The sequence below is a fragment of the Eptatretus burgeri genome, chromosome 17, assembly GCF_056783735.1.
Source record: "Eptatretus burgeri isolate ZD-2024b chromosome 17, Ebu_testis_v1, whole genome shotgun sequence".
Classification (NCBI taxonomy): domain Eukaryota; kingdom Metazoa; phylum Chordata; class Myxini; order Myxiniformes; family Myxinidae; genus Eptatretus; species Eptatretus burgeri.
Window position 1 is genome coordinate 49,397,628 of NC_140977.1, and position 13,690 is coordinate 49,411,317.

At 51.1% G+C, this 13,690-nt stretch overlaps 1 protein-coding gene across 6 annotated transcripts in view; it reads left to right on the plus strand.

The window, feature by feature from the left end:
- The first annotated feature begins 7,108 nt into the window (after positions 1–7,108).
- The window catches only part of LOC147010053 (uncharacterized), a 301,523-nt gene continuing 294,941 nt past the window's right edge, over positions 7,109–13,690 (plus strand). For 2 of the 6 annotated variants that reach the window (XM_085863066.1, XM_085863069.1), the window contains exon 1: positions 7,132–7,521. In XM_085863066.1, coding sequence (XP_085719192.1) covers positions 7,362–7,521 — 160 coding nt within the window. In that variant the 5' untranslated portion in view covers positions 7,132–7,361. Of the gene's footprint in view, positions 7,522–13,690 lie in introns of all 6 variants that reach the window. The other 4 variants (XM_085863070.1, XM_085863067.1, XM_085863073.1 and 1 more) reach the window with 4 other exon arrangements.

Below are 13,690 nucleotides of genomic sequence, written 5' to 3' on the forward strand. Positions count from 1 at the left end.
CACCAGGGAGTGCCCCCCATGGCACCTCCCCTGAAACGCACACGTGGCAGGCTGGCTTCCCGGGCCCCTTTCCGAGGGTCACCCGTGCCCACAACACTGCCCACGCGGCTAATGGCGCCCCGGGCCCCCGCACCAAGCAGGCGCACCCGTGCCCACTACGCTATCCCGGCCCCCATGGGCCCTTGGCCTACCACGGCCGACTAGCCTGGTGCCCGGGGTACCCACTCAGCGATACTCACCTTTCGCCACCACGCTCCCAGCCTGTCAACAGGGCTCCTGCACCCCTCCAAATGGGTTTCGAGCCTACATTCACACCAACAACAAAACGACCTCCATTTTTGTTAATTTGACTAACCCCCTAACTCAGTCTACACTGACCCCGGGGTCCCTTGGGTGGGAGTCACTCCTCCCCCCAATCACTCATCCCACCATGCATTCCCCATTCGCTCCACTCACACAGACCCACTGGCCTCACTCACTCAACAAGTGCTCACCTCACAACTCACCAACTCTTCAACACACACACCGCTGAACTCTGCTATCCTCCGAACTACATCCCCTAACTAACTCGTGCTCCCACGTCGTCCCTTAAACTATAGCACGTTCCATTTAACCTACGTAGCTAAGCTACGTCCCCTCTACACATTCACAAGTCTGTCACTGTCCTCAAATGTCCCAAAAATCAATTTCCCAACCTAAATCTCGCCACAAATCCCTCTAACTCATCCATTCCACGGACTCCATGAGGACTTACCCCTGCCCCATGAAGTCGGTCTAGCTAAGCTAACCCTTCCCCCTAACTAGTTTCCATCCTGTGCCCTGGGTCAAGGGGGTCTTCCACCCCTTGCCCGGGAATCCTGTGCACCTGAAAGTGAGGCTTGTTTTTTTGTTTTTTTTTTCATGCGCAGCACCAGCGCGGCAACTCACAGCTCGCGCACTTTGCACCTGCCCGTGACGTCATGCAGCGGCACGTGTACCTCGTCCCTCCTTGGACGGTACCATCCGGCAGGGATACCCCTCCTGCCGGATTCCAACCCCGCGTGCAGCCATGACGTCACCGTGCGCATAAAAAAAAAACACAAGCCCCACGTCTCGAGGGGTTCCCCACGCGAACACATGTGCTTTGCCAGTTGGAGCTGAACACACACGATCGCGTGGAGAACCCGTCCGGTCCAAATCCATAATCCTGCCTAAACTTTGTCCGTCCGCGGGATCGGCAAATCCACCGCGTGCGTTTCCGGACCGGGACTTCACTCTCGCAAGCGAGCACGTGGGGGCCTCGTGCGTTGCACAGCACGGACCTCGTGCTCACTGCTGGGTGAACCCGGCACGGTCCCCGAAACAACTACAGCCGCTACTCGGCTTTCTTTCCTCTGTCGCCGTCGTCGTCGCCATTCAACACACGCACACCTGCGTGTTACGACGCTCAGACACCACACCATTAAACTCACACCGGGAGACGCGGCTGCATGTTCACACATGCCCACCGACATCTCCCTTACATACCGCTCTCTCACACACACGGTCTCCCTTGCACTCGGCCGTTCACTCACGCATGCCATCTCCCTCGCACACGTGGCTCCACTCACTCGCGGCCTTCCACTCACTCGTGCCATTTCCCTCACACAAACCATACCACTCACACACGCGGGGGCACTCGCCCGCGGTGCCTCATCCACACACCGTGCCTCACTCACACACGCGGGGGCACTCACCCGCGGTGCCTCATCCACACACGGCGTGCTGGGAAGCACACACTCCGGCACACTCGCCACCACACCACTCACACGTGGTGCTCCATTCATACTGGCCGTTTCACTCACACACACGGCCTCTTCCACTTGCGGTGCCCCTTTTACACACGGCGTGCTGGGAAGCACGTACTCCGGCACAATCGCCACCACACCACTCACACACGGGGTCGCTTCCACACACGGGGACGCACTCACACCTTGCACCACACACACAGGGACAACCACACTGGGGATTCGTGTCCCCACAAGGGTCTCCGGGGCCTCTATACCCCACAAGCTCTCCGTGCACCTGTTCGCAGCACTCCTCCTCTCAACCTCGCAAAGCACGACCGAACTCACCTGGTCGTGACTCGCCTCAAGGGGGCATACTCCCTCCCCTCGTTCCTGGAGGAGGCCATCCCGCTGCTCGCACCGGGTCCCTGCACGGTCCGCCAGCTCACCCCCATTATCCTCCACCACCTCCGTGTGGGTGTGTGTGTGTGTGCGTCTTTAGTTTCTTCCACCCCGTTTTCATCGTGTAGTCTTTCCTCTATCGTTCCCATCTCCCGTGTCTCTGTACATTTATCAGTTTCTGTTGTCCCCTCGTGTCTATTAGTCTCTGCTTCTTTCTGGCGTCTTTCCCTTATCTTTATGTAGGCCAACCTTGCTTTCTCCTTAAGTCGCTCCCGTCCTTCCCTGTTTTTCACTCCTTGCTCTTTCACGATCTCCGCGTACCTCATCCTTGCTTTCCGTATTAATTGTTCTTTTCTCTCCCTCCCAATTACTTTCACCTCGTCTCTTATCTCCCTCGTGCACGTCTCCGTCATGCTTCTCGCCCAATACGTCCCCCGAATTATTTTCTCCTTACCCGCCTCCACCGCGGGCCCGACAGCCGTTGCACTCCCTCCCAGCTCGTTCGCTCCCACACGTGGAGTCGCCATTTTGAGCTCCCTGGCCACTGCCTTCATGCCCGCCTGCAGGCTTCGGCCCATGTTCCGCGTCTCACCCCGCAGCTCTTTCATTTCTTCCTTCATGTTTGTTTCCTTTTCGTTCATTTGCTGTGTATTCGCATCCATTTTCGTTTTCACTTCGTTCATTTGCTGTGTATTCGCATCCATTTTCGTTTTCACTTCGTTCATTTGCTGTGTATTCGCATCCATTTTTTCGTTCATTTGTTGTGTATTCGCATCCATTTTTTCGTTCATTTGTTGTGTATTCGCATCCATTCTCGCTGTCATTGCCGCCAGCATGGCGCATAGCTGGGCCATGTCGGGTGCGCTTGGGTGAGCCGTTTCGGCAAGGATCGGGGGGTTTTGGTGGAGAGGGGGAGGGGAGGTGTCATACACCGCGGCCGCCGCCGCACCTATTTCGGGCTCTGGGTTCAGTTGGGCGAGTTCGTGTTCCTGCACAACCAACATTTCCTTCACGGGGATTTCATCCTGAGCCATGGATTCTACATTACTATTACACATACCTAATCCACCCGACACCCGCTCGCCTTGAGACGCCATCTTGTTTCTCGTAAAGGGTTAATTTAACTCGCTCGTAATTTGGAGGGAATCGGGGGTCGCTCCTCTCACCCCTGGACCGATTCCCGTGAATTTAGCTGGAGACAGGAGAGCCTGTTTTCCCGCTCTCCGATACCAGTGCCGCGAGGAGGGCGATGAGTTTATATCGCACGACCTGACACCAGTGTTGCGGATTTCGCGCCCGCCGGCGTGCGAACGGCCACGTAACTCGAATCGCGGCATGTCGCCCACCGGACGGACAATCCCGTCGTGACCCTCTCGGACTAACGCCGGGAACTAGTCACGGGTGGGCCTTTCGGCCTCACCACGATCGTGCCAATCGGCCCCCCGCGTGGGATAGGGTTGCTCGCCAAATTCGACCTACCTAAGTACCCACACGGAGGGTAGACCGGGCGATCGCACCTCGCCGCAGGTCGACTTCGGACACGGGCCACTTTAAGCGACCCGTTCCGTACTATCGGGATAACCGAGCGGTGTTATCGTCAACCTGGACGGTTCGATTAATTATCGGGCATTTTAGCCCACGACCAACCCTTTACGTGAAGTAAGATGGAGATTCAATAAAGGAAAAGACGAAGCGAAACGGGAAAAACAGTTCAACATAAAGCACATTTATTCCGCGGCAAACGGAAAGCACACATATACAATTATACACCAAAAGCAAATGTAAAAGAAGAAGAAACACACAATAATGCACAAAAAGCAAATGTAAAAGCAAAACACAATGCAGATCTACCACCGACTACCGAGCACACGGCAACACTTATACAGTTTTACTTCACAGACGGCGCCGACAACACATATACTCAAAGCAAAAGAAAAAGGGACCACCCTCCACGATGAGGGGGGCAGACGGGCCTGGGGCCGAGACCGCGTCGAGCCTACCCGTCTGGTGATGAGCCGCAAAATGGCGGTGGCGCCCCGACTACGCGGGCCTCGCTGGGACTGCCTGGTATGGGGTGGGAACGGGGTCCCCTTCTCGCACTATCTCAGCGCGGGGGGAAACAGGAGGGGGTTGTTGATGCTCGGGGGGGATGAGGATATCTCGCTGGTTCGGGTCCCGCGACGAGCGTCTCCACTGCGACCTCGGTCGCGTTATCGGCCTCCCCTCTCCGCAGCTCCCCGACTCTGACACGAGCGCCCCCTCGACTGCCTTCGCCGCCGCCACCTCTCCAACTCTCCCACTCTCCACAGCTCCGTCCAACTGCTTTCTCCGACTCTTCTCTTGACTGACTCTTCCCAACTCAACTCCTTCGACTCTTCCCAACTCAACTCCTTCGACTCTTCCCAACTCAACTCTACTCTTTTGGAGAGCGAACGCGGCCCTTTATAGCCCCCGGGGCTTCGCTCCTTCACCTTCGACCCTTTACCTCTGGCTGGCTCCCCATTGGACAGAGGAAAAGTGGGCGTGAATGCTTTTTGATCCACGAATCTGCATATAGCGATATTACTCCGACGCACCTGGAGGCGGGGCCAAATCGCCCCATGCTCGCTGATAGGACGGAACAGAAGTGGGCGTGAGTCGTTTTTGATCCGATTTCTTCGGAAAGGCTGGTGTTTTTGCACCCGCTGCTCGGTGCGCGCCCTGCACGAGTCCAGGATCGGCGCCCACAAGCGGCGCGGAAATGGCGGTGATGCGATGGTTGCGAGAGGGAGATGTGACGGCAAGGGTCGTGGCTGTTGGCGTTGTTGTTGTCGTGAAGCGGCGTTGCGGCTGGTGGTTGTTGTGTGATGGCTGTTGAGACGTGGTTGGTGGTGGTAGTAATGGAAGTAATGGCGGCTGGTCCAAAATAAAGATAGTAAAAGAAAAACGGCTATCTCGAGGGGTCGCAGCCCGAATGAATGACATTTATTCCCTCGAAACAACGGGTTTGGGCCTAACTACACATATACTTACAGAGATATCTCACCTAAGGGACCTGAATGGTGGTTTGCGAATTTCGTCAACCACAACAATATCTTCATGAAAACACCAGCTTAAAATAAAATGTAAAATTTATTAATCTGTTCTAATTTTCATATTTGTTGAAAATTTTAAAACAAAAGCTGAAATGGTGAACGAGAAAGCATTTCAAAATGCAGGCGGACAAAATAAAGAAACACCCAAATGATTACAAAACCGGTCGTCTCACGCTGACGAGCAGTGGACAGACTATGGAGGCCTATTTGTACTCACTGAGACTTTATCTTTTGATATTTTTACCCAATTATTAATCATTATTCTTCGTATTCTTATAATAAAGATTTGTTAAAAATTTGATGATGAAAGCTCAAAGAGAAAACAAGTTGATGCCTGGACACGCACACACACGCACACGCACACGCACACGCACACGCACACGCACACGCACACGCACACGCACACACACACACACACACACCCCTTCATGTCTTTCCGTGGTGGATAGGCTAGTAAAGAAAGCATGATCTCAAAACGATCCTGTTCATCAACCTGACGCACCAGATGTACAAGTATAGGATTAAAACGAGTACAGGATGTAAACAAAACAAGGACAAATGTGTCCAAGAGCCGCGTCCTAAAGGCAATAACAATAACAATAACAATAACAACAACAACAACTTCCGATATTTCGTCACGTGCCTTGATGGAGCCAATAGCGAGACCCGTCATGGAGGCTCCTCGTTCATGATGAAAAAATCGTGTATTTATGAAATTACAACACATTAAATGGAATAATCTTTAAATAGTAACGTGAACTTTTCGAAACTTTAAAGCAAATGTCCGAATATATTTAAAAGTTCATGATAGACGCTCTCAAAAGGCACCGTCAATGCGAGGATGTGTACAGGTGTTTAGTATTTAAGGAGATCCGGATCTTGCATATAAAAGAGCTGTGTCCCAAAGGTTTTGTGACAAGGACAAGGACAAGGCCAAGGCCAAGGCCAAGGCCAAGGCCAAGGCCAAGGCCAAGGCCAAGGCCAAGGCCAAGGCCAAGGCCGAGCTCTCTTGGAGCCAGTGTTCGAGACGGCTAAAAAAGAGCAATCAGAGATCGCAGACCCTTGCCAGGACTTCTATTGTTTGAGTGGTGTATTTGTATAGGTTTTTGGGTAAATCCGATATGGCTGCCAAACCATGTGGCCTATGACATCATATGTGTGAACTTTTTGTTCCTTATGGACAGGCGGTCGTATGTGTAAAGTTTCGTCTCGATCTGTTCAGCCATTTCAGAGAAGAGGATTTTTGAAGGTTTGTTTTCTTTAAATTAAAAAGACAATATGGCTGCCGAATCACGTGACCGTTTTTTTCTTCTGAGGACCATTTTATCCTGAGATGACCCTCAACAATGTTCATACTGCTCAGATGTGGCGTTCTACATATGCAATTATGACGTCATAACGAAGGTACCTATGACGTCATGAAAAAAAAATCAAACCAATTCCCCATGAGGAGTACTTGCCGTGTGCCAAGTGTTAAATTTTTTCCTTGATGCTTTTTTCCTTGATGCTTCAGTGATAAGAGGTCCAAAGTTTTTCCGTTTTTACAACACGGCGACCACATCACGTGAATTATGACGTCATAATTTCCATTACGACATTCTGCATGAGTCGTCACACCGATGGTGAAAATTTCGTGTCAATCCGACAAACGGTTGCGGAGGAAAAACACGAAAGTTCTGTGCGGACAAACCAAACAAAAGGAGCAACCGGCACGTCACGTGGCAACATATTTTTGGGCAAAATGTAAAAGAATATTATTTTTGTGGTCAGGGTAATTTTACCTCTCTGTGAGTACGTAATAAATAGATTGGAACTCACAAGGGAAATCCTTTCGTGTTTGTGGGTGTATAGTTTAAGCTGAACTTGTCCGTCCTCCCTTCAACCTTCTTCTCCCCCTTCTCTATCACACCCAATTCTGTTCCTCAAGTTGAAGTGAAAAATCTGAAACGAGAATCGAGGGTTTTATTTCAATTCGAGTGATTGTGGTTAATCGCGGGATATTGTTAATCCTCGACTCTACTTCCTGGAAATCGATACACGTATTCGGCGTCACGTGATATCGGGAGAAAGTTCGTGGCCGACCGAGAAAGTGAGGCGACGAGGTGAAGCCCGGACGTGGTGTTGCTTCGTCCTGAGAGTCATGGACCGAAATCCTTTGGGCTCCACCACCAATCCGAGCTCCCCGGACTCCAATGGGGGGAACAGATGGGGCCCGGGAGGAGCTGCTGGGATCTGCGGGTTCAGGATCCTGGATGTTCAGAACCTTCGTGATGGAGGCGACGACACGGACCAGGAACCAGGTACGGGGTTCCGTCGTCCATGTTAATTCATTTGGGTGAAATCTATTTATTACGTACGCACGAAGGGGGAGAGGGGGGGTCGAAATTGAGAATGGAAGCACCCACGTGTGGACGGGAGGACAATAACTTCGTCACAAACACAATTAGCATAAACTGCTAATTGTTTTCATTTCTGTTTTGCGACAATTGATGAAAATTAATATTATTTTATCAACAGGATTGTGACCGAAAAGCTGGTGTCTGTGCGTTGGCCGTATTTATGTTCTCCTGGTTGAACTTCACGAATGCGCTCCAATCTCACCAACCCAAACTTTATGGAAAGGTTCAGAAAACCGTGATGACTGTGGATCACAACTGAGGATACAGTGAGATGAGATGAGATGAGTTGGTGGCGTTCGTGTCGTTATTTGGAGACCCCAGGGTGAAACATGACAGTGGGGTTCATCCGTTACGAAGATTTCATCCACAGCCTGATGGAGTACCGCTCTCCCCTCCGGGCTGGTGCTCCTGCCTCACACCTTTCTAGGCTTCACGCTGCGGAAACCAAGACATTTGGGGATCAATGGTATCTCTCGCGATAAAGCTGAATCTTTGGGTCTCTCACTCTCTCACCGCAGGCAGGTCGGTGGTCTTTCTGTCTTCTACAGTCTCCTCTCTGGTCTCGCCCCCCACCCCCCCCTGCTGTCTACGATTTGTCCCGACCATATTTCCACAGGGCATTCAAGGTCCGCCAACAACCCCTTTCTGGTGAAACTACCAAAATCAAAAATCACTGCTCACTTTCACTGTTTCATTCCTCTTTTTTTCCTGCCTCTGGAACAAACTCTCACACTCTCTTCAATCCCACTCCTCCCTCCAGGTCTTCAAAACAGCTGTTCACCACCATCTCATGTCTTCCCCCATCGAAAATCTTGATCTTTACTACCCCCGTTAATCCATCCCAAGTCCACCTACTTCAAATTCTGTTTTCCTTCCTGAAAGTCCTTGTAGTACCATCTTGTTTACCCCGTGTACTCTGCCCCATCCCTCTCTCTTCCACAGATCTCCTATTGTCTTTGTTCCACACTATTTTGTGCTTCCCTCTGCCGCCTCTCTTGTCTCCTGCCTTGTTACATGTTTCTGTGTATTAGCTCTCACGCGAGCCCCTTCGTATCCAAAAACAAAAAAAAAATCCTCCGAGGCCCCTCCTCCGAGCCTCTCCCCCAAATACTCTGAGCTCCCTCCTAATCCTCCAAGCCCCCCCCCACAATTCATCCGAGGCCCCCCAAATCAAAATATCTCCGCAAATGGAAATCGCCGAAAAAATTATCTCCGAAACTAGGAAAGCTTTTTGAATTCTGTTTGCGGGAATCGAACAGGGCATTATCAGAGATGAATTACCACACATATGATGCATCACTATGACGTCATATCAATTTTTATGACGTCATTCCTATTTTTTGACTTTTTGTTTCACAACCCAGAGTTTTCATGGGATCTTTGTGAAACTTGCCATGTATATGCAGAAAGCCCACGCGCAGACAATAACCATCTCCGATTTTGGAAATTCTTCCAAGAAAAAAAGTTGACGTCATAATGTCGCCGCTCATGGAAATCGCCTTTACCATTATCTCCGAAACTAGGTGTCGTCCACCAGATGGCGGTCTCCTTGGGTTAACCTGAGGCGGTCCCTTCGGGTGGGTGCCTGGAATGTCCTATCCCTAAAAGAGGATGATCACCTGTCTCTGTTATCATCTGAGCTCAAGCGTTTGGACATCGGGATTGCAGCTCTCTCTGAGGTTCGGAGACCGGATTGCGGCGAGATAATGGTGGGTGGTTACACCTACTATTGGTCTGGTCGCTCTGATGGTTACCATACCCAAGGAGTTGCTGTAGCTGTGTCCAATAAGCTGACCCCAATGATAATTGAGGTAACACCGGTCAACGAGCGTATTATGAGATTAAGGATTCGTCACTCCTTAGGTGTCATTTCCCTGGTCTCTGTTTATGCTCCGACTGAGGCGAGTGATCTCACCGTGAAGGATGCATTCTACGCCACGCTCGAGTCTGTGGTTGATCAGTGCCCCAGACGAGATACACTTCTAGTCTTGGGGGATTTCAATGCATCGACTGGAACTGATAGGGACGGTTATGAGGTGTGTGTTGGTCCCCATGGGTCAGGAACTATGAACCAGAATGGCACTAAGTTCCTTGACTTTGCAAGAAGTCATGGACTTAGGGTGGCTGGTTCATGGTTTCAGCGCCCACAAGCTCATCGCTGGACTTGGTATTCCAACGCTGGCGGTGTGGCAAAGGAGATTGACCATGTCCTCATTGACGGTCGTTGGAGGATGATCCAGAACTGCAGGGTCTACCGGAGTGCTCAGTTCCTCAATACTGACCACAGGCTTGTTGTAGCAACTCTAAAGCTGCACCTTAAATCCTGGAGAATGGTACCATCCCAGCCGAGGCTGGATGTTGCCAAGCTCAGGGATGAGAGAGTAACTGAGGAGTTTGCGAACAGGCTGAGTGGACACTTGGGGGGTCTGGGTGCTTTGGGGGGTCCTGAAGAGTTGTGGAGCGCCTTCAAGACCACCGTCCTTGATGTTGCCGGTGGATGCCTTGGAGCTCACCACAGGGCAAAGAAGAATTTTGTCTCTCAAGGGACACTGGATACCATTGACCAGAGTCGCAGGGCCAGGCTGAATGGCAGAGCTGAGCTGTTCAGGGAGCTGAGGCGTAAAACTGTACGTGCACTGAGGGTGGACAAGGAGGCCTATGTGCGCGGAATCTGTGAGGGGGTAGAGCATCACCTGTGGACAGGTGATTCTCGTCCCGCTTACAGGGGAATTCGCGCATTACGTTCATCCAAGCCCATCCCTCGGAGCACTACTGTTCGAGCAGAGAGTGGCAGGCTCTTGACAGAGGAGTCTGAAGTGAAGGCCCGCTGGGCCGGTTACTTTGAGCGGTTGTACCAGGCTGATCCCCCAACTGTCGAGTTGGACGTCAAGGGTGTTACAATCCCTGTTGCTGACCCTCGAATCAACTGTGGTCCACCTACGCTTGTGGAAACACGGGCTGCGGTGAACCAGTTGAAACGGGGCAAAGCTCCAGGGATCTGTGGCATCCATGCCGAACTTCTCAAGGCTGGTGAAAATGCTGCACTCGTGTCGTTGCATGCAGTTTTGTGCTCTACCTGGAACACAGGCATCATCCCAACTGACTGGAAGAGGGTCCTTGTTGTCCCTCTCTGGAAAGGGAAGGGTGATCGCCAAGACTGCAACAACTACCGAGGGGTGACGCTGCTCTCAGTGCCGGGCAAGGTCTTTGCTCGGATAATTCTCGATAGGGTTCGCCACCATCTGCTTGAGCACCAGCGTCCAGAGCAGTCAGGCTTTACACCAAAGAGGTCAACGATTGACCGTATCCTTGCACTTCGTGTCCTCACCGAACGCAGACGAGAGTTTCGGCAGGGGCTGCTTGCAGCCTATGTTGATCTCTGTAAAGCGTTCGATTCAGTGAATCGGGATGTCCTCTGGAGGATTCTTGGTCTTCGTGGGGTGCCACCAAAACTGATCGATCTGATGTCTGAACTCTACTCTGGTACTGAGAGTGCTGTGAAGTGTGGTGGTACCATCTCTGACTTATTTCCAGTTGTTACTGGAGTTCGTCAGGGATGTGTACTTGCCCCCACACTTTTCAGCACTTGTATGGACTGGATTTTAGGGAGGATGTCGGAGAGATCAAGTTGCGGTGCGTCATTTGGGAATGTCAAGATCTCGGACCTTGACTTTGCAGATGATGCAGTCATCTTTGCGGAGACTTTAGACATCCTCTTCGGGGCCCTCGAGGTGCTGAATGAGGAGTCGGAGCCGTTGGGATTACGGGTTTCTTGGGTCAAAACTAAGATCCAGGCTTTCGGTGACATCTTGGATGCTGCTGTCCTGTCTGTGTCTGTTTGTGGTGAGGATGTTGAGGTCGTGGAGAGATTCACTTACCTTGGCAGTGATATTCATGTCTCTGCTGGCTGCGAGTCAGAGGTCAATAGACGTCTGGGTCGGGCCTGGGGAGTCATGGATTCACTGGATCATGGGGTGTGGCGCTGCCGGTACCTGTGCGGGAGGACGAAAGTCCGAGTCTTCAGGTCCTTGGTACTTCCAGTCTTGCTCTATGGGTGCGAGACTTGGACTCTGACCAAGGATCTGAGACGGAGACTTAATTCCTTTGGTACCAGGTCTCTTCGGAGAATCCTTGGCTATCGCTGGTCGGAGTTTGTGTCAAACGAGCGGTTGCTGAGAGAGACTCGGATGAGATTTGTTACCTGCATAGTCCGTGAGCGTCAGTTGCGGCTGTATGGACATGTGGCTCGTTTTCCTGACTCTGATCCTGCTCACCAGATTCTCTCAGCGAGGGAGTCTCATGAGTGGAGGAGGCCAGTGGGTCGACCACGTGCCTCATGGTTGCAACAGGTTGACCATCATCTCAAGGAGATGGGGATGGGCCTGGCATCTACCTGGGGGATGGCCAGACGGAGGCCCCTGGAGTACCGGCGGAAAGTGGACGCAGCGACGTGCTGTTCTGGCACATGCTCCCATACCTGACCTGACCTGTTTGAATTTTGTTTGCGGGAATCAAGCCGGACATTAGCACAGATAATTTATCGCAAACCTGATACATCACAATGACGTCATATTCGTTTTTATGACGTCATCATTAAGAGGAGGAGGATCTTTGCTCATTCGAGCTTGTTCTGTGAGAGAAGGGAAAGAAACATCTGCAACGCACGAAACAATATGAAAACGATACTGTAACATTGGCTTGAGATGCAGATGCAATATCTGTGCGCCTTTCTGTATGGAACTTATGCGTCTCCTTATGGGAACAGCTTGGGTGTGGGAGTACGGGGGTGGAGATATTGTGGGAGGTGGGACCAAATATTCTCACCTCTCTCCAGCAGAGCAGGGGGGGGGGGGTAAACTACCCCCAGCACAGGGAGAATGGCTCAGCTGTGTCCCTCACCCCCCTTGATTTTCACATATACCCTTACCCACAGAGAATAAGTGACATTCATCATGATGCATGAATGCTAAAGAGGCCTTTTATGCTTGTGCTGTGTGCGTTTTCAGTGACTCGTTTCTGCTGCTTGCGCGGAACGTTTATCCCTTCCTTGCTGGCGCAAAATCTGGAATTCAAATCGTCTTTTTAAACACAATTTTCAGCATCTAGATGAAAGGGTGTCAATTGCAAGATGGTCAACCATAATTGTTGTGTTCCCAAATGCAAATCAAATTCACGGAAATACAGGAAATACGAGAAATATCTGTGTATGTGAGGTGTTGAGATTGTACAATTTCCTGGAAATACAAGTGAGCGGCGGCAGTGTGTATAACACACACACGCACACACACACACACACACACACACACACACACACACACACACACACACACACACACACACACACACACACACACACACACACACACACACACACACACACACACACACACGCACACACGCTTCGATGCAAAAATTGAGTATAATTACCTCCGTCACTGAAGGTGGACGGATGTTATGTTTTCATCCCTGTTTGCTTGTCTGTGAGCAGTACATCTCAGAAAGTTATTGACAGATTCAAATGACATTTTGTGGACAGGGTGGGTGTGTGACGATGCCGAATTGAATCGATTTTGGTGAAGGTCCGGATGCAGATCTGGCCTCAGTGGGATACAAAACGTAGACTGCTCAGCCTGGCGGAGGTATGCACCCTACTGAGTGCCATTCTAGTTTCTCTTGCGGCCTCGGAACCAAACAAAAACGATGCATTTATCATGGCCCTCACAGCCCTACCCCCTCCTCCCAAATATGATTGATAGTCTTTGTAATCTTTTTGAATTTTCCCTGTCCATTCACAAGCCCAAATATGGCCTTCCCATCGGTGTTAAGAATCACCCAAACCAGATACGGTGTCTCCCTTTGGGCAGTCTGCCGGAATGTTTGGAATGACGGCATCGTCTTTCCAATTGCAGGTGGCCATTCAATAAAATACCAAGCCTGCCATGTACACTCGAGGTAATCCCGCAAGGTCCAAAGTCCACTCACTGACAGGAATGATCAGGGAGGTAGGGTAGAACATGCCATCCACACACAGGCTTTGCACAAGCCCACAGTACGGGCTGCAAGATATCAA